Here is a 26,185-nt window from a genome sequence, read left to right on the forward strand (position 1 = left end):
AATGCGTATGTGTAGTGCGCGTGGTCACCGTACATTGTAATCGGCGCGCCCTAGACATTGACTAAAATGGCGGCGTCCACAATGATTCGCTGTCGGGGCCTGCTGCAGAGATCGTTCGATAGCTCAAAATTTATAAGCTCAAGCTATGTATCAGGTACGTAAATTACAATTTTTTAATCTGGTCACGAACGATGTCGGTGTAGTAAAAGTGGAAAGCCAGCAACATGAATGGCAAAGCACGCTCCTATCCTTCAAGATGCTACCGCTGCTCCTCAACTGCACAAAATAATTTCACTCGCTTCGCGGACATCCCGATGCTTTAAAGGCCACTTCCACCCGGTATTAGTTAACTTATGCGCGAGCGAATGAGAAGTTTCATGTGCTATGAGCACACTTGACGTGGGATTGCAAGACTAACTGTCGGCGTATGGCAATTTTGTTTGTCTGAAAAGTTCAAACAAAATCCTCGTGCGTTTTTTTTTTTTTTTTTCCCCTGCATTTATGATTTAAAGAAGGGAACACATGAGCGGCAGAAACGGGCACCGCGCGCTGATTCACATAGCAACAGCCCAGGACTGTGACGTGAACCTATGCCAAGCCGCCACGTCGCAGCGTGCGCGCAAGTTGCCATGGGAACAGCAACGCAGTGCTGTTCCTAATGCACATGCGTATTTATCACCAGTGCACTAATACATAGTTTTGTGCGGTACATTTGCGGGCTTTTATGCTACGTAGCACATTCATTCTATGTTCATTGGCATTTTAAAACAACCATGAGGCGTTTTACAGTCTTCTGTTTTTTAATCTCTTCGCATTTATAAAGCACAGCGCCACTCCAGCCACCGACACAAATTTGTAGCCTTTTCCCCCCCAGAAGTAATGCTGGGGATTAACCCTTCACTGTAATAAAGCATGGCACAAAACTCGCAACCCTCAGATATTTGCCTCCATTTACCATCGCCTATACACTACGTGCGACGCGACCGGCGCGCCGCCGCGCGGCCGTTACCGAAGGTAGGGAGTGAGAGCCCCTGCGAAACGAAATTACGCCGCGTACATTGGTACGCATTGAAGTCGGAGCGTTGCGGTTGTGCTGGGTTGACAGCATGAACTGCTGCGTCGTTAAGTGCTGCAATAGTTATGTGTCGTATCTCGTGGGGACGAAGTTTCACAGTTTTTCACCTCGCCGATGTTTTGTGGAACAATGACAACAATGAACCCGTGCCGTACGACGCGAGAAATTTGGTCTCCTGATCATGTCTTCCACTGTGTCGGCACGGCTGACATATTCTACACTGCCGCTTTGCACTCTGCGTTTGTTTTCGTACCAGTAACGCCTACATATCTCCGCTCGAACTGAAATGCCATCCCACACTCGCGAGTATGCAGTGCGAATTTCGTTGAAGGAATGCCCTCGAAAGAAGTTTCGTCCCCATCGTACGTGTCGATGATATTTCCGGACCAGTATGGCACGCATTATGTACTTCATTAAGAAAGATTCGAACGGTACAAAAAGTGACAAATATGAATCTAAGGAAAACTACAACGAAACTTGGAATCAGTGGACAATCGATGTTTGAGTGTGGAAGTTTATGTCTGCTTTCTTTTTTGATCAGCCTCCTTTTGGATGTGGAAACGCTGACACCCCGAGTCTTGTAGGCAATAGTTTTTTTTCTCGGCTTTAGAGCCACCTATCGCAAATTTGTTCGAACTGGAATTACCGTCCACTGGTCCCTTCCTACCTAGGGCTTAAAGTTTGGGGGACTCAGGGGGTCTCAACCCCCCCCCCCCCCCCCCCCTTCCCTTCCACTGATTTTAACGGATGGTTTGGGACCCTCCTCCACAGCCCCAGAATTCGTGAAATCAAAATCATATCTTGCAATAGGATAGCTTGTTTTCAGGGATGTGACATTTGGGGTTGAGGGTTGCAGGTACAGCGTGGACAGAGTCAGCAGTGGGTTTTATTTTATGTGCATCTATTACATTCATCAAAACTCCTTCCTTTTCCCCTACCTTCTTGTAGGGACCCCCCTCAATTTACAGGGACTGCCTACCTGTTCCTACCTGTAAAGTGTGCACCTCCCGGCCATGATGAGTGGTACTCTCTTGACAGCCCTTGACGGTCAAAACCGGTTCCCATTTAGTTAGGTCGCCCAAAAATATTTCCACCTGGTTAAACTATATATGCAACCTCTTTTAGGTATAATATGTGCTTTGAAAAGTACCTGTGTGCCAAAAATCAGCACCTTGCACAACCAGATTACTACACAACCGCTGACCGCAAAAGCCTTTGACGGCCGAACCGTGTGTTGGCTGGCAACTTGGTTTTTTTGGCTTTGAAAGCACCTTTTGTAAAGTTGTTTCAATTGAAAGTACAGTGCACTAGTCTTTTTTACCTGTAAAGTCTCCATCTCCCACGACGAGCAGTATTCTCTTGACAGCCCTTTCATGGTCAAAATCGTTTCCCATTCAGTTATGCCGCCCAAACCAAATTTCCATCTGGTTTCTCTATGCCACCTATTTTTGGTATTGTAACTGTTCTGTCAAGTTACGGTCATGTCCAAAAACCTGTGTATTCAAATCTGCACTTCACACAGCCCAGTTATAACACAACATTTTGGGTCCAATATTGGACATTCCTGACAGCTTTATTCCTTTATTCGTTTGAACCATAACCCTCACACCTGCTGTCTTAATAAAACTTTGCCCATTTACTGTACAAACTTAGTGAACATCTCACTCGCCTCCAAATATCATCGTCCCAGCAGTCCTACGGTTACAGCGACGAGCGAAACAAATTTCTCACTGAGAGCAATTATGGTGGCGGCCGTCTTGCTTTTCGGAAAATTGTCCAAACCCCTTTTTTGACAGCAACTAAAGAAATACCCCTAATAACGACTCAAACTCAATATATAAGAAGCGAAGAACAGCTAAATGTCCTTCTTAAAGGACCCATGAAACGAATTTTAGGCTGGAGTAAATCAATTTATATTGGGATTTTACTAATAGCACATCGTTCAGTGGGCTAAAAGAACAAAGGTAGAAAGTCAGAAGGCTGACTTTCGCTACGAAAATTTGCAAAACATATCGGACTATTTTGTACCTCCTTCCCTTCGTAAACTCTCCGCCTTTTCACTGTGATACATCCGCGGACCCCGCAGCGCGTCACCGGGCTACTAGCCACCATAACCGGGCCCCCGCAGCGCGTCACCAGGGCCCAAGCGCACGTCACACGACACCGGACCTCACTTAATTCCTTTACCTCTAAGCTGACATTGCGGTGGAAGCTACGCGCTTGCCGGACCAATCAGCCGTCTTTCTTTCATCACCTGGCCTCATTCTCTGCGGGTCGGTATGCGCGAGAGAGCATGATCACGTGGAAAATGTGTGGCTGGCCCAACGAGCACGTAGCTTCCACAGCACTGTCAGCTTCGGGGTGAACGGCGTGGGGAAAGCAACTAGTCGGAATTTTGAGCGACGGGCTAATCTTCTAGGGGGACAATGGCTGTGTCCGGCTAGTCAAGCGAGATTCCCAGCAAGAGGGGACTCCTTCCTTTCCGACTTCTTGAACTGTTTGGTACAATGCGCGATTTATGAGTTGAGGAGGAAAGCTAAACAGAAAAAAGTTGAAAAAGCGTTTCATGACTCCTTTAAATCTGCCCCAGCACTCATGCAACGTTACCCTCAACTTATCGGCTCAAAAAGCAAAAGTTCCATCCGTGCGCACTTCTGCCGCCACAGCTTCGCACGCCAAAAGGCACCGCAGGCTGCTGAACGCGCCTCACTGTCGAACGCCAGCTCCTCCGCTAGCGGCGCTATGCGCGTTTTTCAAAGCGCCCCCTATAGTTCCCGCATGGAGCGTATAGGCTAATGGTAAGTCCACCCCTGGGCAAGTGCTTGTAGCTCTGGAGGGACACTCTTGCTTGGCACAGCTGAAAAGCATTCCAAACCAGGATGCTCGTAACAGAGAGTGCTTTAATGGTCTTTAACGTAAAACAAAGCATTGAGAGCCGGGTTCTCCTGCTTGGAGCTTGTGTTGAATCGTTAGCAAAATACACATTGCCAGACGAGCTTGTGTAATCTTCGGAAGCGAGTAGGTGTACAGTCCTCCCTACAATTCGGCTTAAAAAGCATATTACTTGCACAGAATATACACAGTGGAACACTGTCAGCATAAAGAAGTGATTGCCGTTTTTTGTTGTTTGTGTCTTACTATAAGAGTTGTCACCAAAACTACTTCATTTCCCCTTACGTCCGTCTGTAGCGGACACTACGGGCTATCCCAGTCCATATTTCCCGACTAAAATTGCTGAAAAGATTTCCTCTAGGAGGACGAAAGTATCTTGCTTGATCTCGGATGGGCTAGGTCCCTACTTAAAAACAAAGAGATTGTAGAGGAGGTTGGCTGGCCGGGGGTATATTATACCATGCAAATTGACGAAGCACCCAAACCTCAGCAACACGTTTAACAACTGGATGTTCTCCTGCAATATTTTTCAAAGAGACTTCAGAAGGTTGTTGTTGAGCACCTAGAGTCCTTCAACCTGGGTCGTGCAACAGCAAGCATCCTAGTGGATTGCATTGAAAAAAGCTTGACCAAACTTCCCAAGAACAAGCCACTCTGCTTCTTCAGTGATGGACTGAACACAATGAAAAGCGTGAAAAAAGAACCGGAAGAAACAATGACCCCAAACCTGTTGGACATCAAGGAATGTAATCTTCACAAGGTACATAACGCCTTTGGCACTGATGTAGAGCTGCTTGTGATCCACATTTGTTCTTTTTTCAAGCATGATATTTTATCTTTGCATCTCAAGGAGCAGCAGAGAGGTCTTGGAATCCCAAAACACTTCTTTCTTCAGCACGTCAGCAACAGATGACTCCCATTTCAGGACAGTCTTGAGAAAGTGCTAGAGCAGCACCAAGTGCTAAAGGCCTACTTTCATGTCAAGGCTGAAGCTCAACAAACAAGTGCTGTGCTTCAGAAACAACTGGCAATGGCACTTGCTGACAAGAAGACACTAGCCAAGATGCTCTTCCTGTGGGACACAGCTGACTTGTTCTCTGAGCATTTCAAGCACTTTTTTACAGGCAAGTACCCCTTATTCATATTGTTTGTTTGGAGGCTTTTAACCTCGTCAAGAAGTTTTTGGGCCGCTTGATGAGGCATGAGGTCTTCTCTACCATGACTGGGCCAAAATTGAAACAGCTTGACATAAGAGCACCAAGAAATCTGAAGCACATTCCCGAGATGGAATTTGACACCGATCAAGAAATGGCAGTTGGAGTCCCCAAGAGAAGAAATCTTTCTGGGTTGGTGTGCAAGCATTCTACATTTCTACTCTACGACACCTTTTGAAGCAGCTTCCACTAGACAACAAACTACTGCCTCATTTGCATATCTTGGATTCAACTCTCAGTTTAACATTGGACGAGACGGTCAACTCTGAAGTATGTAGCTGCAAGCGTGCCGCATGTAATCGAGGGTGAGCATGTGGTTTCATTGGTTTGGTGGGGAAATGGCATTCTGTCCATAGCTAGCCTGTTGTCGAAGGCACATTTCGCAGCTCTGTTAGTGGCTACTGGGCAGCTGTCTCGCCCTTTGACAGCCAAACTGAGAAGTCCCCTGTGCTACCTGTCTTGGTTCGTGCCTTACTCTCCCTACCACACGGAAATACTGATTGCAAACATGGTTTCAGTGAAAACCAACAAATCATGGACAACCGGGCAGGGCTGGGGATGCCATTGCTATGAAAAGCGTTTCGACAGTTATCCTTCGAAGGTGCCTCTGACAAGAGAGTTGCTAAGTGCTGTAAAAAACTCCCACAAGGCCTACTTGGAGCATCCGCAACGAGAGGCTGAGGACTGGGAGAGGTAGAAAAAGAAAAAGCGTTGAAAGCAAGCAAGTCACCCGAGACATTGAAGAAGATCAAACTTGGAGAGGAAAAACTGTGCCTGGAGAGATGCTTGGGCTCGTCAAAGGTGATGCTTAAGCGGGTCCAGGGACTGATCAAGACGGGGCTGATTAACAAAAACTTGGGAGAAATAAAATCGGGCCAGGTACTTTTTTCTGAGGCAAACACTGTCTTTTTGAGAACATGACTAAGCTGGTAGGTAGGAACAAAAATCTGAACATGCTTTAAGGGATGGGACTTTGATAGCTTCTTTGTGTTTAAAATGTTCAATGCACAGTAAGTTACATTGACAGTTGTGCCAACAGTTTTATATGAGAACATCTGTTTAGTAATCCTTTACATTGAATTTCTAGGAAATACAAATTTTTCATAGTTAAGCCTGTGGAAACCAACTTTACAGTGACTTATACTGTCTACAGCAAAAAAGAAAAAGAAACATGGTAGGAGATCTTTTAAGTGCACAATTCTCTTAACTCTATTTAGGTGATCATAAGATTTCATAACTACATGCTCAAAAGTACTTTGGAAGGTGATATTTCTCTACACATCACTATGCCCCCTCTCCAAGATCGTCTAACACTCGCACAGCTTTTGACTGACTTTGATGGCTCGCAGCATCCACTGTGGTCTGTCATGAGGTGAGACTGAATATAGTATGGTAGAAAGTGCTTGTTTGAGACACTAACCTAAGCTGTCATATTTGATGCTTGCTAATGCCTTTTCAAAGCAAAATGCAAAAAAGCCACTGAATTTGCGTTTGTGCTAACAGGGTTGCATAGTGTATGTGAGTTTCTGAATGGCACCTCTAAGCTCTCTTCACATTCATATCCTCAACAGGAAGGAGCGTTTCGCAGGTTCCGATTGGGTTCATTGGGCTGGGGAACATGGGCCAAAACATGGCCAAGAACCTCATTGCAAAAGGACACCGCCTGGTGGTGTACGACATCTTTCCGGAGGCCACGGAGGAGCTGGCCAAGCACGGGGCTGTCCCCGTGGGCAGTCCAGCCGAGATGGCCGACCAATGCGACCGAATCATCACCATGCTGCCGTCCAGCCCCCATGTGAGAGAAGTCTACACCGGCGACAAGGGCATCATATCGTAAGTTCTTGGTTCCCCTTGCGGCCTGCAAGGGGTAGCGTTTAGGCGGCTTAATTCCATGAATAATCTGTGGTTTACTCTGACCAGAGGATGGGAGCATGGTCTCGTGTGTGTTTTTGTAAGGTGGAAGAACTTTAATCTGCTTCAGATTCCATCCTACATCTGTCTGTCCAAACTATTGCATAAGGGTGAATAGAGTTTTTTGAGCATTAGTTGCTCCACAAGTTTTTCTGTGAACTTTGCTCTTTATGGTATATTTGAGGATGTGTTATTAATAGAATAGAAATATTTTTAAACACAGTCTAGAATCGAAAAAAAAAAAAAAAAAAGTGTCTTCGATGCATGCCAATATTTTGACACAGGTTCAGAGCTGAATTCAGAGGCTAAAAATATTAATTTACTGAAGTAGCTGTGTCAACGTAGTATGCTTTATTTTTACAAAAATGAATAGCGAAATAGAGAGGCTGCTTAAACTCTTTACTATTTTTACTTGGAAATTTCTGACCCTCAACTGCTTAATTGTTGTCTCCAAAGTTACATTTATTGCCTTCAAATTCAAGTTTCTAGCCACAAACAAAGTGTCAGCAATATTTTAAAATATTCAGTGCTGCCATGCAGGCACGGAGCCAGGGGGGGAGCCCACGCAGCCAGGGGGGCGCCCATGGGTCCCGGGCCCCCCCCCCCCCCCCCCCCCCCCCCCCTGAAATTTTCCATTTTGCTGGGACCTCCTCTCCCCCCTCCCCTTCATACAACATTTTGTCATGGGCGGCCCCCCCCCCCCCCCCAAACAAAATCCTGGCTACGTGCCTGCTGCCATGTGTTGGCAGCGCCGCAAACTCGGTCATGAACAAGCTTGGTTCGTTCATAACGTTTGAGTGTGTGAACCAGGGAGAGCAGACGAGCTATACTCGTCCTGAACGGTTTGGATCCACGTTGGCGATCAAAGCTCATCAAAAATGGTTAGAGGGTTAACATAATATTAGAGGTAATCAAAGGTTCTCTTTTATTTTGATCGGCATAGGAAATGCTCATTGTTTTTTTTACTTTCAAAAGAATCCTGCGTCATATATTTACAGTTATTTTAAAGGAGCTGTGCAACGATGTTAACATTGAAAGAATTTGTGTCTTCTACTTTTGACATTGCTTATACTGTCACAAAGGACAGAAAACACATCTTCCTTCAAAATGTTGTGATTCCCCTGCGTAATCACAAAGCAAAAATTAGAATATTTCCTGACCTGCAGCTGCCAGTGGCGGCCATGAAAGCCATGCAGCGTGATGTAAAGGGGGGACTTGTAAAAAGATACCAAGTTGTGCAAATACCTGCTCTATAAAAAGTAATTTTTCTATAAATCCTGTCGTTCCAACATAAATATAGATACGTCAAAAACCTGGTATCATTGACAGAAATTTTATTATACGGAGCTTTAGTGGCACCATCTTTCCGAGGTCAACGAAACTGTCGGCTCTATCTTCTACTGCAAACAGCCGCCAGAAGCCGGAGGGGGAGGGGGGGGCAGAGAAGGATGGGGATGGCCGGACCCGGACAAGCACGTTGGCACTTTCCTCCTTTGGCCATGTTGATTGTGCTGCGCAGGTAGCACGATCAACAGGGCGAACGTGGTCATGTGGTCGCAAATGGGTGAGTTCTCACTGCTCACTGATGGCTCTAGGGAGAAAGCTTTACTGGAACCCCGCACGTCCTCCTTTCACGTCGCAGCACATGTGACTCGGAAAATGGTGAAGGAGTTGAGAGGTGTAAAAAACCTCAATCTTTGTCAATTTTTAACATGAAAACTAGGACATGCAAACAAAAGCGGTTTTTTGTTCTTTACTTCAGAATGGTCGAGACACCAACTCCCAAATTATTTGGCCAAAGCACTGAAATCGTTGCACAGCTCCTTTAATGGCATATTCGAACTGTGTTGCATTTGCTTCAGTATATTGAGGACATTTACTGTACATCAGGAAGTGCGACAATTCTATCTCGATCATGCCACTACATACAAGCCCCAGAAATTTTTGCAAAGTTGACCTACATTTTAAGTTCAAATTACAGCACTGAAAAACAAAATCGACTCATTAAATAATTCCAGGGGGCTTCAAGAGGAGCCTATTTCTTCCCTAAATTTTCAAAAATGTGCTTATTGTATTAAAGTGTGCACAATCATTAATGTCGAAAAAGGTTAAACTAAAAAAAAAACAAGTTATGAGGTCCTGCAAGTCAAGGATCCTTTTTGCATTGGCACAATCTTGTTTAACGATACCAGCATCCTTTAGTCACTTACTGGTCACAAAACATTGCCATCACATGGTGAGGAAGCTTGCTGTATGGCGAGGGAAACCCACCCCAAGGCACCAGTGTCACCATGGCAGTGGTGGCTGCAGTAGTGCCTGCAAACAACTCAAACAATTGATAATATACATTTAAGAAAACACTCACATGTATAGACCATTCCATTTAGCGCTCTCTGGGCGGCACCATTTTGTTCGACCGCAGCGCCCTCTCCACACATCCGGGAAGTTCAGCAGGTTCGGCGGGGTAAAACGAGAGAGGGCACGCCGCCGACTCCGCTAGCAGACGACAAACCGGGAGGTTGCCGTTCTCCATCTTTGGGCTGTATCGGCGGGCTCTACCGAACACCGAACTCTCGCTTGTGGCTGCCGTTGTGAAGTGGTTCGCGTTCTTAGAATAGTTATGGCTACTTCAAAATCAGCCTATAGCTCTCTGTTGTTCTATTTTGCGAAATGATAAACTAGCATATCTTTTTTCCGTTACTTAAATAGCAGTTGAGTCAGCCGGCAGTACTACCCTCAACTTCTGCGTGTATTGCGGCAGGAGAGCAAGTTTTTATTTATTATTTCAGACTTCGACTCATGGTCGCTAAAGGCCTACACCAGTACGAACTTTTGTATAGTAAAAAAGGTACAGCAACCGGATTTTTTTTTCGCCAAAGAGACCGGCCAATCTGACACAGTTTTCCCTATTTTTGTTTTTTATTTGCACGCAGGTAACAGTGCAATTGGACCCTGTGAGTCTTTTTATCTAGCATAGTATTACACGATAACTGGCATACCAAAATCTGCGCATCAGCGCTTGAAAGTTCCAAAATGACGCGATTTTAAACAGAGTTTGCACGCCAGCCGGACGCTAGCTACAGCCCACTCGGCGGAGCGGACGGCTTGCGGGGGAGAGGGGGAGTGTATTTTTTTTTCTCTTTTACCCTCCCTGCTATGACCCTAATGGAACGGTCTATAGATGCATGTAGACAGTCAAAATGAAGCTTCTGTACTTTTGTTTCAGAAAGGTACAGACAGGGTCACTTTTGATCGACAGCAGCACTATCGATCCTTCGGTGTCACAAGAGATGGCGAAACTGGTTGAAGCAAAGGGAGCGACTTTCATTGATGCTCCCGTATCAGGTGGTGAGTGATGTACAGAACAATATTTTTTATTGTTATAAACTTTTAATAACATTAAATGGAGTTTTGTGTGCCTGGTCTATTTAACACTGATGCAGGTCAGTGCCTGCAGGAGCTTGTACATATCAAAGAGCAAATGGAAAGGAATGTAGTTTTGCATCTTTGCGTATCAGCATGAGGCTATTATTTATGTGTCGCTGTCATCACATTACATCTTTGTTTCTGATTTCATTCCCAGGCTATGCATACTCCACATATGCTAATTTGCTAATATTGTCACTTACCAGAGCCAAGAAATGGGCATTTCAAAATAATTTTCACTGCCTTTTTTTTTGCTTTCTATCACATGTGTGTTTAGAACTAGCAACGTAAATTCCAGTGCCTCTACATGTAGACATATAATAAAAGACTGCTCTGCAGTAGTGAAACTGAAATAAAAGAAAATTTTCTGCAGACCTTCATGGGTCTGCATGTCAGGTCTTAGTTGGAGTGCGGTGTAAGATACTGTTTCGGTGAGGGCACACAGCATAACTAACACTGCAATGTGATAGACCAGATAAAGTCCTATGCAGAGAGCAAGTCGTCTGCTTTTTGCGCAGAAGTTGCAGTGACGTCAGAAAGACACCGAGCTCTGATTGGCTCTGATTGAAGGACAGTGGGTAGACCTCAGAGCAAGTTGCCTTGAGGTCTACTTACTATCCTTCATTCAGAATGAATCGGAGCTCTGCGTTCTGATGTCACCACAACCCCTGCAAAAGAAGCAGACAAACTTGCATCCACATTGGCATGAGTCCAAGAAGCCTATGCTGACTGTCTCTCCACCTAACAAATGATGTGAATAAGGAAAAAAAAAAGGTCTCGCTTCCATGGCACTTGAGTGCACATGCTTCCTGCTCAGCACATCTGCTCTATCCTGGATGGATGGTGACTTGAACACCGAGCCAGAGATATCTCCGCTCCCATGCCTTTCTATAATTGTTCTTCAGGCCCAAAACTAGGGTCAGTGATGAAGCTGTGTCTAGGCAACACTCATAGTGCAAGTGCCTAGTTCTACATGACCCGGCATACCCAAAAAACAACTTTAAAAACAAGCATGGCTTCTGTAAAGCATGGGAAACGGGGTCCATGACAGGCTATGACTAGCCGCTTATCAAGGAGTCATCTGGTGGCGCCACTGGCAATTAAGGCGAGGAGAGGACTTTATCTAGCAGCTGTGACGTGTGCTGTGTGCAGGCCTACTGTAAAATGCCGCAGAAGTGCCTATTTCGTTCAAGAGCCCACTAGTAACATTTCCCAAACTTGGGAATTCTGCAAATGATACGTCAAGCACCTGATTTGACCGGACAAGCGCCGATGTCTAGGGTAACCTAATTTTCAGTGTAAGTGGATTGGGCGGTTCCCCCATATTTTACGGTATATATATTTTACACTGTAATTGGGAGGGTCAAAAGAAAATAATTTTTCTGCCATTAGTGCAAGGGTGTAGTGCGAGAGGAGCTGACCACTGAGTTCCTATATGTGACCCAAATCACGCTTTATGCTTTCTGGGCTTTTAAGGTTATCTTTGTTTCATGCTTTAGCTTCTACAACATGGCAGCCTTTGTTGCATGTGTCAGTAAACGCCAGCTCCTTGTTTCGTGATAAACTCTAATACTTTCTTAGTTCAGAAAATTTAGTGAATTTAAGAAGTTTGTCAAGGTTTTAAATAACCTGAAAGTTGGGTAAGGAACTAAATTCATTCAAAAATAGAAGGTTGGGAGTGGACTCGGAACATATAAAAGTAGAAGGTTGGAATGCTTCCAGTTTATTTACCCAAGTCCCAGGATATTAAGCCTTGTGGTTAAGTTCCACCAGCTTGCCTGTACCCTCACTGTTTTCTCATTGAGAAGTTTGTTTTACCATAAACCCCTTAATGTTCACGAGCCCCTAATTTTGGTGAATTTTGTGAATTCAGAAGTCTGCGAACTTTAAGGGCACGCAAAATATTCTAGCAAGACTGTTACAACCACAATCAAATTATGTTACAATCACAAAATTTATTTGAACAGTGCACTGTACAGGTAACCTTCATTTGAGCTACACAGCAGCACAAACTTGTGCAATTCTACATTTCTCAAACGTGCTACAGGCAGCGGCGGTCTTGTCACGAAGCAAGTTCCACACTTCAGTCGACCACACGGCATGCAATGGTTTCATTGATGAGGTGAAGCTCACTTAAAATTAAGCATCTTCCTCGTTTGTTAGCTGCGTAGCGATGGAGTTGGCATACCAGAATGTGAACTTTTCTTAATTTCCGACTTGAACATGCCATTGAAGTGCATATCTAGGGGCTGGAGGTGGCTTGTGCATCCAGCTGGTATGAACACATTAAAATGATGTTATTCTCTAGCAGCTTTTGTTGAACAGTCTTGGTCCAATGAGCCGCAAGCACGTCGAACAGGCACAGTGCCTTGGCATCAAAAGGTAGTCCAAGCGTCTCTCGTTGCTGGTTCAAAGAGGGTACAATGATGGCATCTATGTAACGCAGCATTGTGTCGGTAGTACTCCAGTGGTTTGGGGAATGCCCAATGTCCCAGGAAGCTGGAAAATCAATTGCTGCATGGCATCTCCTTGTCTTTCCCGTGTAGATTACTTGGGGAGGCAGTATGGCTCCTCCCAGTGCAATTGCAAACAGGACAGTAATTTCTCTCTTGTCGTCATGCCCGACCACAGAGATTTGCTGAGATCCTTGCTGTGCAATTGTCCAGTTGCTTACCGGCACTAGCTTCTAGCCATTATGGTTCCAGTTAAGTATCGTGCCTTTCGAAATTTAATTTTCGCGCACCACGTCTTCAGTTTTTGCCAGAAACTCGCTCTTCATGTCTTCGAAATCAGTTCGCACTTTCCTGGCTCTCCGCATTGCTTTTCTACGAACAGCATTCATTCTTCTCATTGTGGCCTCGGTACATTTTTGGTCAAGCACCAGCGAGCCACCATTTTCAGGAAGTATACTTGGTTGTTTTACTTTTACAATTCCCCAAGCGGCAGCAATGATGATCATCCGGTTAACGATCCCTCCCTTCTTTCAAATCTTTCAAATGTATTCTTGCTCGTCCTGATACAGATTCCCCAAGTTCAACTTTTTTCCCCGTGCTGCATACGTAGGTATGTAGCATGGGGAAGAAAGTTGAAGTCAAAGCACCATCTTTCATCGAACGATTGGTGCTTTCACTTACAGGGGGTCACAGGATCATCGCCATCTTACTTGCAGCTGCAGTGTTGCCCTGCTCCAGCGCAAGACGGGCGATCTTGGCTTGAGTTGTCTCGTCATACGTCCCATAGGTCTCCTTTCGCTCTCGTGGATTCGAGTCTTATTTAAGGCATCACGAAACGAGGCTGTTGGCGGCTGTGCATGCGTCTTGGTCCGAGCACTTCTCCTAAGAGCGAGGTTCTGGAAGCGGAATTCTCCCCTCCACAGGCTTAAACTGGTGGTACAAACTCATTTTCGATACAAACCGAAGTACGGCTTGCAAACAATAAAAACAAATAGACTTGCATGATCATAACCACAAGTCAGGGGAAAGAATGCGACAGACGCAACGACGTCTCGGAATACGGCTGGGAGGTTATTTTCATACAAAAGCCCTCTATCCTCGCTAGAACTCCTATTGTCACCCCTACGTCACATACGGATGGGCGAGCCCTATCGACCCCGCTTAAAAGACACCAATTAGACAAAGCGCCTTCCACACCATACCCCGCCCGAACCATGCTTTACAGGGTGTCACCGCAAAGCAGATCTACTCTTCACCTCCTTATTCCATTGTGACACATTCTTGTTGCGACCACTCCACTACTTCTTGTATACGGCAAAGCTGTAAATGACAAACTTGATGGCATTTCCGAGAAAAAGGGACAGCCGACTGCCCGACTGTGCTTTCTTGGGACGCCCGTTGGCAATGTTGCTATGGTTACTAGATTTTATTATCCCTCTCAAGAATTCACAAAATTTTGTACCCACAAACTATGTAGCCGTGCCCCAAGAATTCGCGAAATTTAGTAGCCGCAAATTTGCACCTGTGTCCTATTTGCGAAAAATTTGGGCCGCAAATTTAAAGGGTTTTACAGTATTTGCTGTTATGATGCTAACGAGACTAAAGGAGATAATTAAAAGGACAGACAAGATGTTGGTTCCTTGAGTCTCAGGTATCCATCAAGCTAAAAGCAATGCAGTGCTCAATTTGTTTTAAATAACTGTCATCCACTTTACTGTGTCTGAAAATTAAAAAATGAGCTAAATTCGCCATTACTAGCTGTCCAACTAAAAAAAAATTAAAAAAAACCTTGGGCTAAAATATTTTTGTACCCTTTTCCGCAGCCAAAATCCAGAAAAAAAATTGTAGAGCCCTTCCACTTCTCGTGAAGATGGAGGACTAGCAAAGCTGTTATTTTTACGACTTTAAGGACAATGCCAAGTGAACAACGTCTAGGACGACCTTAAAGGACACATGCAAAGGAAAAGAACATCTTTTTAAACAGCTTAGATGGAAAAAGGATGTCATAAAACAATTTTACAACGACGAAAAAAATTTTTTAGAGCTATATTTACGGCGCTATACGAATTTGTAGTTGGCGCTCACGGGAGCCGCCGCTAGTCACGTGGTAGGCCCGCGCGCCGCCGCGCTGCGTTGCCGCCGCACGCTGAGCGTTGTGCGAACGCCACTTCAACGCGTTTTTCCACGCCGCCGTCGCCGCCGCCGCACAAGTTTGTCTGCTTCGGGGCGCCGCCGCCGTCGTCTGACCGGCGCACAGTTCTATCACGTCTGCTTGCGCTTTTTCAGGAGTTTCCTTTGGGCTCTAAAAGTTACTTAATCATCTTAGTTTTTTGTTATACTTCAAACAAAGATGAATAAGTTACTTTTAGAGGCCACAGGAAGCTTCTGAAAAAGCGCAAGCACCACCTGACAAATATGGACCAGTCACGTGACAAATAAAGACCACTTTTCCGCGGCACCCGCGGGCGCCAACTACAAATTCGTATAGTGCCGTAAATATAGCTTTAAATTTTTTTTTCTTGGTTGTAAAATTGTTTTATTATATCCTTTTTCCATCTAAGCTGTTTAAAAAAATTTTTTTTTTCCTTTGCATGTGTCCTTTAAGGACGACCTCGAGGACGACGTCTAGGACGACCTCAAGAACAACGTCTAGGACGACCTCGAGGCCGACGCTTAGAGAACGACCTCGAGGACAACGTCTAGGGCAGGGATGGCCAAGCTGTGGCTCCCGAGCCGCATGCGGCTCTTCGTGTGTTAAAGTGTGGCTCGCGGCTCCCCCCCCCCCCTCCTCCCCCCCCCCTCCGCTCCCCCGCCTCCCACCCGGTCACACGAGCACTTCCACAAAAAGAGAAACGGAACGTGTTTTAAATCGAAAGACAGATTGCTGTTTGGCAGTCTTACTTGCAGTGAACTGCTTTTGACTCGGATAGATTGAAGTACTTCGACTTTCTTTTATTGCTCTAAACAAAAGTTTCCGCCCCTTCCCCTCCCCCCCTGCGGCTCTTGGAAGTTTCGTGGTTTTTGTTTACGGCTCTTAGGCCGTGTCAGCCTGGCCACCCCTGGTCTAGGATGACCTCAAGGATGACTTCTAGGATGACCTCGAGGACAGCACCTAGGATGACCTTTCAGACAACCTCAAGGATGACTTCTAGAACGACCTCAAGGACGATGACTAGAGATGATAACAAAGGATCAGAACCTCACTATCTAATAATGCCAAGGAAGGCTGATTCACGCTGGTTGCCCCCTCTTTTTAGTTTTATTTATTCATACTTGCCACAACCAATGGGGAGTTTTCTGTCAACATCTGCGGACACATTTTTTCCCAGATCCTAGTGCATAACAGCTTCGCTGTAAAAAAAATAAGCTCGAGGTGCACCTAAGCACTTCTTATGAGTTGTGAATGCGAAAGCATGCAATCCGCTCGTCCGCTCCCTTCTTCGTCTGCTGCATACTTTTCGTCGCCGGTCAGCGCGCAGGCTCCCTTGGGCGTGCTGACCTTGGATGCTCTGTGTTAACGGCACGCTGATGGACACGCAGCGCCATGGGGTGAGCAGCCGTGGAAGCTAACAAGCGCAGTGGCCCATAGGAGCCCCGTCGACGCACGCCAGCCAATGCAACCGAAGGCGAAATCCATCAGCTTTGCTTCGCTCCTTTGGGATCGGGGAAACTATGTGCCGTTTTCGAGCTTCAAACTGACGACGTCAGCTCGCTCCATGGGACAGTTAATGCTTTTGCATTGAAAACTTGCCGGATGACACTGCACTATTTTTCCCAGGAACTAGGTCACCTTTTCATGGATGCAACTCTGTCACCCTGTCACTCATCATTTTTTTTGTTTCTAGCGCAAGAGTTTGGAGCCTGTTGGTATCCTTACTATTTCTTGTGCTGTATTCACACCTCATGTTATGTTACCATGAGTTTGGTTTCATGTTCTAGATAGAGGGGAAGGCAGAAGTTTTGGACCAGCTCGCAGCATGAATATATAGTTATTCTGAAATTTTGGTCTTCCAGTTTCTCAGAATAGGCATTTGTCATATCAAAGATGAAAAATAATACATACAGCTTTTGAGCATTCAATATTCCTTTATGCTCCGCACTGTCTAATTCAAGTTGTAGATTACTAGGTGCATTTATTTATGTCTTTACTGGCCTCCTTTCAGTAAAAGGTTTCTTTTATCTTCCCTTGTCATCAGCAAAAGGAAGTTTGATCAGGACTACTGAATTATACTTTTAATTTCTAAATTTTATTGTTGTCGCAAGCTCTTCCTTTTACATCGAACACAACGAGCTTAGTTGAGCAAGGTTCATTTAGTGCTCATAATTACCCAGTCCTGTCTACAAGAGCAATTCTTTTATATTCTAGGTGTGAATGCAGCCAAGGCTGGGACACTTACATTCATGGTTGGGGGGAAAGAAGCTGAAGCCCAAGCTGCAAAAGAGATTCTGCTCTGCATGGGCAAAAATGTGATACACTGCGGAGGGGTTGGCTGTGGCCAAGCAGCCAAGATCTGCAACAACATGATGCTGGCCATCTCTATGATAGGCAATGCTGAGACCATGAACCTAGGAATAAGGTGAGAATGCCATTGCCATCAGTGACCATCAGAAATTGAATATTATGTTTCAAAGGAAAAATATTGGAGTGATGAAAATGCACAAGGTGTTTCTAGGTGGTGCATGCTTCTTGCACTCACCTTGCAACATTGAGGCATATCTGCATAACATTGTAGTCTCCATGAATCCTAAGAACTCGCAAATCCAAAAATAATTGATTGGGATTAATGCGAAAAGTAAATTCTTCAAGATTTTTTACTTCCTGCGCAAGCAATATCTCCTTCTCCCTATGATTCTCTTGCTGTTTCATCGTCGATTCTTGACTATGCACTGCTCATTATGAAGTGTGCTCTCTGTTAGTGCATTTATACTCTGCAACTTTACGCTATGATACTGGTGTTAGTGGGAGTTGTTTGTGCTTCCTCTACAAATCATGACAAACTCTATTTCCATATTTCTGGTGACTGCTTCCTCTATTGTTTGGATACCTGGGTGATTTCAGATAAGATCGACCAAAGGGTGGCTGGTCGGCATTTTTAAATCAACTGATGTTTTTATATGCTATTGTCTAATGTCTGGTATCAACGAATCCACACTTAGTTTTGACCAACAAAAATATTTGGGGACAGGAAAAATCGTAAGGCATGAAGAGGTGGACAGTGGCATTAACGCGCACCGATGGAGGGAACACGCTTGAGAGAATAACTAAAAAACGATAACATTAGGAAAATTTTAATACTTTTTAGATGCAAACTATGGGTACAGCTTGCTTGTAATATAAAGTAATAATATTTATTTTAAATTTTATTTATTTTTCTAAAAATTGCCAAACATGCCTGCTCGAACGACAAATGGCAAAATTTGGAGGCCTGTATCTCTAAAAATAATTTAATAATTATCATACAATTTGCAGGTAGCATTCTACTTATATAGTATGGCTATTATTTAAAAAATAAATAAGGTATCTGAGTGATACGATAGTCGGGATATATTTAGGCAAACATGGGGAAAAAATCAAACAACAAAAAATTCCGATGCAAATTAAAAAAAAAAAGAACCCCTTTGATTCTTTTAAAATTTGGGTAGCCTGTCATACTCTATTTCGGCATTCAATTCTATTAAAAACATGTTGCATTATTTTATTAAGAAAGAAGACACAACTCCCCAAAGCAAGGTCCTTTTTAAAAGCCTACACTTAGCAGTGCCCATACGGGAAGTGACTGAGTTCCAGCTTCAAGAAACAAACACACACCTTTCATATATTTTTATTCAGATGAGGTCACTGACAACTAGAGCATTCGGTCACATACTAAAAGTGAGGAGAAACTATATACAGCATTTTACATACAGTGTACAAAGAGGTATCATATTAGAGACTAGTGATTCGAGAAAAGTTGATGCAGTGCGAAGTTTTACTTTTTAGTAAAATTTATATTTAAAATAAAAGAAACAACTTTACTTCCACACACAAAACCAAAGATAGAATACTAAAATTGTTTAGGTTAGTCATATATTTCTGGGGACAAACCACATCAGGTGAGCGGTGCCACCGCGCCGGACTGTAAGAGCTACGATACTCTTGGTGTATGAATGGATCATGTCAAGCCGAGATATTTTGTCCAGCGCGAGAATAATGTTTCGTGATTCTCATATGGTGATCAGATAAAGATTATAAGCTGTCACCAAGTAAAATAGTAGGTTAAATACCCCACGAAGAAAACTGTGATAAATAAGATGTCCCTGCATTCAAAATGAGCAGTCCTTGGGGCATCAAATTCGGCATTTTACACTAAGGCTTTCCTCGATGTACCAATTTAATAAAGTTTCTTCTAACCAGATCTGACTGTCCGTGCTACATATATGTCACAGGTTCCTTCTGTTGATGACTTGCACAGCCGCCTTGCGTGCCAAGACTGAATGCCAGGAAAGGCGTGCACCGTCAGCCACTCTTCTTTTTTTTTTGTTGACGATACCGAACAAGTTCATTTTCGTCCAGATACGCAAGATGCACACAGTTTCTCAAATAGAACACTCACCATTGTCCTGGCCGTCTGAATTGCATTTATTGAACGTTCTCTCAGGTTGTTCAGCGTGGCCTGGTGTTTCACGAGTCCGCCAACTCCATCACATGCATTTTCCCATGTCCACATGCAGAAAATAACCACTGGGCTTGTGGGCAATCATTCTGTGCAAACTGGTGAAGCTGGTAGCGACTCTTAAAATGACTGGCGGCCCCGTCACTTACGTACGTCACGTGCTAGTATGCCGCAACATTGCTTTAAACCCACTCTTTCACTTTTTCTAGAGCCAAGCACGCGAGAGTGACGTCGTCACGCAGGTCCTCACTGATGATAGCAACGCTGCTTCTAGATTTTCTTGTCGTCACTACACATGTAAATATAGTAACTTTTTTTTTCTTCAGTGGTATGCTTTAACTTTGTCAGGAAGCACGATGGTCCAGTTTTCAGCAAAGTCAAAATGAAAGAAAATGCTCCCACGTTGCATGCAGCTGCTTTTCATCGTAGATCGCTTCACCTTGCATTTGTCGGATACGGTTGTGAAATATCCAACTTTCAACCGTTACTTGAATGACTTTTAGGAAAGTCTCAGCATCCAATGTTGTTGTTTTTTTTTCTCACAAGGTCGCCGGACTCCCATGTTGTAAGCACAATCTCTTCATCCTCTGGGATATGAAGCCCCTCGAGTGTAAGAGACTGGTCTTTTGGGGACAGATTACAGTCTCCTTAAAGGGCAACTCCGGCCAAAACTCAAAATGAAATAAATTACTGGTATCGCTGTAGTGACACAAAATACGACCCCAGCCAAAATATTACGGCCGTGGGACGCCGCATTCTCAACTAATGCCGATAATAAAAATGCGACCCGCCGCGAGTCGCTGCTCCCTAGCGGGCGGCCAGCGGGTTGCCGATCGCTAAAGCAACATTGGGCCGTGACGTCCGTATCATTCTCTTTTTTTCCTCCGGTCCGGGCGTTGCATGGAGTGCGCTTCTTTGAGCCGCTACCACAGCTACTTCGGCTTGTGATAGGCGTGTTTAGCCATTGCTTTTATCTGTAGCCCGTGTAGCTTCTGTATAGCCTTTTGTTTATTTGCTTGTGAGGACTCCAAGACTCGTTTTAGCGAGCAACTCGGTGCACCCAAGACTGCCCAGCGGTTCCTCGAAAGATGCCGAGTGCAACTTGTAGCGCTGTGGGCTGCTCAAACAATCCGCTGCGCGAAACAAGGGTGCTTTTTCACAAGTTTCCAATGAACCGGATATTGGAGAAGGTGGGGTGAACGCTGTTCGACGAGTGGACTTTGGACTTCGGCTTTTACGCGCCCGAGGAAAAAAGAACGAAACAACAGACATGTACAGCCCAGCACACGCGTGTTCAATCACCGCGGCCCGCGCCGGAGAGCCTCAAAGCTTTGTGTCTGGGACTGACCCGCAGCGCGAAAGCGAGAGGGCCCCCAGTACTGTACGTCACTGACATTTTTTTTCTGGTCAAAACTAGCCGTAGATTTGTTTATACCAGACACTAGACAATAGCAGACAAAAATATCAGTTGGTTTAAAAATGTTGACCAGCCACCCTTTGGTTGATCTTATCTGAAATCACCCACCTATCAAGGCAATAATGAACAGTTGAACCAGTGGCATAGAATTTTTTTGGGGGGACAGAGGGGGGCTGAGGTGGCTGGGATATCCATTACTTGGGTCGCGAAGGGGGAGGGAGCTGAAACCCCATAAGCCTCCTTTGGCTAAAACACAAATGTGGCTAGGGATGTTATGGCGAATGAATGTGGCAATGTAACACCCCGGCCACATTTTACACCCCCTTTAGGGTTTGATGCAATGAATGTTTTAACAAGTTTTGGCATTTCTTTTTGCAAATGAAAGCTGTTTTGGCCGCTTTTTTAGGCTTGGGCTGGACCCCAATGTACTGAATGGCGTCCTGAATGTTAGCTCTGGAAAAACGTGGCCCAGCGAAGTGTACAGCCCCGTGCCTGGTGTGATGGAAAATGTCCCTTCAAGCAGTCAGTATGAAGGAGGCTTTGGTGCAGCCCTCATGACCAAGGTATGTAGTGAAGGATGCACAGAAACATTTCAATTATGTGGCAATGAAACCATACTTGTGGCAGTGGAGAGTAGGTGCGGTAGAGTGTTTCTGCCACTGCTGTTACTTCGAAGTGGCAGTTATTTGTATTTTAATTCCTGATATAATGTTATAAGCACAAATTTCTAACTGCATAATTACTATATCATAGACAGTTTCCAAGGTTGTATGCCATCTAGCACTTCAAATAGCAGTCTAACTTTCGACATACAAATGGTCATAATGAAAGTGTTGTGTCGGACACAGTTAGTTTCGTATGCCAACGGAAGACATCTTTTTTCAAGTAACACCTTTTAAAGGGCTAGTTGGTTCATGATTTGTAGAAATAAATGAACTGCGCAAAGGACGAGGACAGAGGTAGAAACGTGTACGACACATGGAGCGCAGACTTCCAACTGTTTATTTGGCGCAGACACAGCAGTATATATAACAGCAGCAAACAGTTTGCGGCGAAATAAGGTTTAAACATGACCATCCAAAAAAGAAAATTCCTTGTCCGATAGTGAAACAGATTGCATGCTTATGCAGTCGTGACCTTTCTTTTTAATGAAGTAGGCTTCTACGAGTTTTCTTTCCGTTGCCTCATTTGCTCTTGCGAGAACACATGTCCTTTGCAAATCAGGATGACAACCGCATTTCAAACAATGAACAGGCAGATGTCCGCCTGTGTTGTTTTTTATCGACAGAAAGTGTTCACGTGCCCTCAGGTTGAAACGACGTCCAGTCTCGCCAATGTATACTCGCCCGCAAAGACTGCCTTCTCTGTAGACATTCAGGACCTGTTTTATTCGGTGCCACATGAGGGCTTGCTTACAGCCTCCTTGAACTGTTGCGGTTTTACTTGAGCTCTACAGTAATTGCGCACGAGGAGAGGTTTTATGTTCAAAAGACCGGCATTTGTATCAGGTCCGCGGTTGCCCCCGTGCTATGTGATATGTATTTGTCCTTTTTTGACAGGCACTTGCAGCAACAACTTTGCGATCAGCATGTAGTGCGCGTTTTTAGATACGTCGATGACTACCTTGTGCTTTTAGATATCGAAGGTTCTGATTGTATTCACAAGGCTGTTTCTAGCATTCTATCCATCTTCGTCTCAGCATCCGATGGCCTTAATTTTACCCATGAATTGACCGCTAACGGTTCCATCCAGTTTTTAGAACTAAAAATAATGTTTAATGACTACCACATCTGCTGGTCATATCACCCTAGGACCAAGAAGGGTCTTTTGCCCTATGACAGTGCTCACTCAAAGCTTGTCAAAAGAGCCATCATTATGTCTAGCTGTACATCAGCATTAGAAAAATCACGTGTTCACGAAATGGCGTCCAGTTTCCGCGATCAGTGTGACCGCCTTACTGCCGCAGGGTACCCCCAACACTTGGTCTCTGCTGTATGTGTGCGTTTGCTACAGAAGCAGAAAACTGGTAGTAATGAGCAGAGGAAAAAAGAAAAAATGCATGTGCATGTCATCCCGTACCACCACGGCCTGTCCCATAACACCTTGTCCTACATGGCATATGACAGAGAGGATGTCCTACATGCTGGATTCTTCTTCTTTTATTTTTCATTTCTTGTTTTCTTATGTTGATATGTTTTAAAAAGATGAGAAAGTAAGCAAGTTGTGAGTCAGCGCTGTGTCTGTGTCCCTTTTTCTACCTGTCCTTGTGTTCGTTTGCGCTGTTTTTATTTCTATGTTTACAATGCATCACCGACTAGCCCACCTCCAAACATTACTCCATAACCTGAAAAAGGTGGCGGCCAAGTATGGTCTCTCGGTCGTCTTTTCAGCGCCCTGCAAACTCAGTAAAGTGTGCCCTATGATGAAGCCAAGAATGAACATCAACAAATGAAAAAAGGAGCACAGCACGCGCTACACGGAATGCGCATCCGGTGTTATCTATGAAATTCCGCTTTCTTGCGGGCGAGTATACATTGGCGAGACTGGAGGTTATTTCGACCTGAGGGCACGTGAACACTTTCTGTCGATAAAAAACAACACAGGCGGACATCTGACTGTTGTGATGGCCTGTAGCTGCGCTGGTTGGTTATCCATGCTTAATGATTACCAGCTGAACGTTAGGAAAAGCGACGAAGAGAGAAAGAAACACACTGCTGGACTATCAACCCTTTTTAATAAACTTCCTTTTCCTCAACCCAATCCTAAAAGGGTAGCTTCTTCGTCTTCAGTCAGAGCTTAGACTTAAACTTCCTTTTTCTCCTCACGAACCTTGGTGTTCTCCACCTCTTCGACTTTCCTTAATGCGGTTGTCATCTTGATTTGCAAAGGACACGTGTTCTCGCAAGAGCAAATGAGGCAACGGAAAGAAAACTCGTAGAAGCCTACTTCATTAAGGAAATTTTTCAAGATCCGAAAGTCAAAGAAGACAAAAACTCCACGGATCGTGAGGAGAAAAAGGAAGTTTCTGTCTAAGCTCCTACTGAAGTAGAAGAAGCTACCCTTTTAGGATGGGGAAAGTTGTTTATTGTTTGAAATGCGGTTGTCATCCTGATTTGCAAAGGACACGTGTTTTTGCAAGAGCAAATGAGGCAACGGAAAGAAAACTCGTAGAAGCCTACTTCATTAAAGAGAAAGGTTTTGAAGGTTTTGACTGCATAAACATGCAATCTGTTTCACTATCAGACAAGGAATTTTCTTTTTTGGATGATCATGTTTAAACCTTATTTCGCCGCAAACTGATTGCTGCTGTTATATATACTGCTGTGTCTGCGCCAAATAAACAGTTGGAAGTCTGTGCTCCATGTGTCATACTCGTTTCTAGCTCTGTCCTTGTCCTTTGCGCAGTTCATTTATTTCTACATCTTTTTTCTATCGACTTCTGACTTGCATCGTTTCAGTTTCAATAGTAATGACAAGCAATCAGTCTATATAGGTACACTGACCTGTGAGTGTGTTTACCAATTGATTGGAGCCCACTTTGAACCAAGCGTTAGTAGTGCTCGTATCCAACTGATATGTCTCATTGTGTCGACGTCTCGAATGTAGGGCCTTGGGTCATTTGCGCAACTTCTTCGTCTCCGGCTATTAACACGTGTCTTTGACTTCTTTATTCACCACCCACCAGAAGTACCAGAGGCCGGCCATTAGTATGGCAGACACAGATGATGGTAGTGAACGAAATGACTGGATCAAATTTCAAAAGGGGTCTATAGAAGAACCTGCACCGATGCTCAAACAAATGCCCACCCCTCTTTCAGCATGTTTATCTCGTAATTTCTTACTTGAAAAGTGGAAACTCCCCTCGATTTCTTTTTTTCTGTCCTAGAAAAAAATAACTTTACCTCCTTTTTGCGGGGATTAAATCACCCAGATCCACTGAATTTGGCTGAGGAGGGTATGAGAATAACCTAAGGGAGAGGTCATGTGAGATGGAAAGGAAATGAATTCATGCAATGACAATGGTGCAGCATAATGGAGTATGGGAAGAAAATGAAAAGTGGTGGGAAAGGTACCGTATTTTCTGGACTATAGTCTGCAGACTATACATGTTTAAAAATTGAAATTTTACCCGATGCGGACTATCTACAGGTGCGGACTGTACCAGGATTATTTTTTCTAAATCATTCACTGTGACAAGACATCAAGGATTTTATGAAAAACAGAGTACATTAACGTTGATTTATGTATGATACAAGCTTCTTTGCGAGCCAATGCAGCAGGTATTGTCAAGGTGTGCTCTGTACGATCATTTTTACGTTCGGATTATGCACCAAGTGTGGACTATGCACCAGGTGCGGACTATCTAAGCAAAAGCTTTTATTTTTTACCACAAATTTGCCCCTGCGGACTATGCACCGGGTGCGGACTATTGTCCGGAAAATATGGTAATAAATATTGTGGATATTGTGAACCAGTCTACAAGATTCCACATAGAATTATTCCATGCATATGGCAATACTCAGTAATAAAACGATTGACAATCAGGTGTGTGTTAGCTGATAATTTAACGGGAGATATTTTGTGCAGGATCTCGGACTGGCTCAAACAGCAGCTACACAGACAAGCTCACCGACACCTCTGGGCTCTCTTGCTCACCAAATTTACCGTGTTCTCCTGAGCAATGGACTAGGGAAAAAGGACTTCTCCGTCGTTTATCAGCTCCTTCAAGGCAACCCTAGCAAGTGAACAAAAAACTGTCAAGAGAACAAAGTTGATAAAATGTTCTGTGGAGGTGTCATTTATTTGGCTGATAGGTGGGAATAAACAGTTGGATAACTCCTAGTACTACTGTCCCTAGTTTTGGAGCATTTTATTTTAATAAAAAAATTAACGGATGTAAGAACGTTTTGCATGAGAGTTTTCCATTACCGACATTCCCCGCTTTCAGGTGTATAATAAAAGTTTGTTATTAAACTGGTGCGCTATTTGTTTTTACTTCAAAAACAAAGTAGATAGAAAGCATTTGAGATAGATATTTTGTAATTCTGATATTTTGATGAGCATGCTCATATTATTCCAATGAAAGATGTGAGGTTGGAGCTCTCCAGGCAGGTTGTAGAAATTGGAATCAATTAGAAGGGCCG

At 44.2% G+C, this 26,185-nt stretch overlaps 1 protein-coding gene across 1 annotated transcript; it reads left to right on the forward strand.

The window, feature by feature from the left end:
• Positions 1-60: 60 nt before the first annotated feature.
• LOC8052981 (3-hydroxyisobutyrate dehydrogenase, mitochondrial) lies at positions 61-26,015 on the forward strand. The gene is made up of 6 exons (XM_029976304.4): positions 61-154; positions 6,753-7,014; positions 10,319-10,440; positions 17,338-17,548; positions 21,448-21,604; positions 25,629-26,015. Exons 1-6 carry the CDS (start codon positions 67-69, stop codon positions 25,785-25,787), a joined length of 999 nt encoding a protein of 332 aa, XP_029832164.3. The 5' UTR covers positions 61-66; the 3' UTR covers positions 25,788-26,015.
• Positions 26,016-26,185: the final 170 nt, after the last annotated feature.

The sequence above is a fragment of the Ixodes scapularis genome, unplaced genomic scaffold (genome assembly GCF_016920785.2).
Source record: "Ixodes scapularis isolate PalLabHiFi unplaced genomic scaffold, ASM1692078v2 PGA_scaffold0__279_contigs__length_252992795, whole genome shotgun sequence".
In the NCBI taxonomy this organism is placed as follows: domain Eukaryota; kingdom Metazoa; phylum Arthropoda; class Arachnida; order Ixodida; family Ixodidae; genus Ixodes; species Ixodes scapularis.

Excerpts from the sequence above, each read along its gene's own strand:
- LOC8052981 (XM_029976304.4), top strand. The coding sequence starts at position 67 with ATGGCGGCGTCCACAATGATTCGCTGTCGGGGCCTGCTGCAGAGATCG. Across the intron at positions 7,015-10,318 it reads GGCGACAAGGGCATCATATC|AAAGGTACAGACAGGGTCAC; the intron begins GTAAGTTCTTGG and ends CTTTTGTTTCAG. Across the intron at positions 17,549-21,447 it reads ACCATGAACCTAGGAATAAG|GCTTGGGCTGGACCCCAATG; the intron begins GTGAGAATGCCA and ends CCGCTTTTTTAG.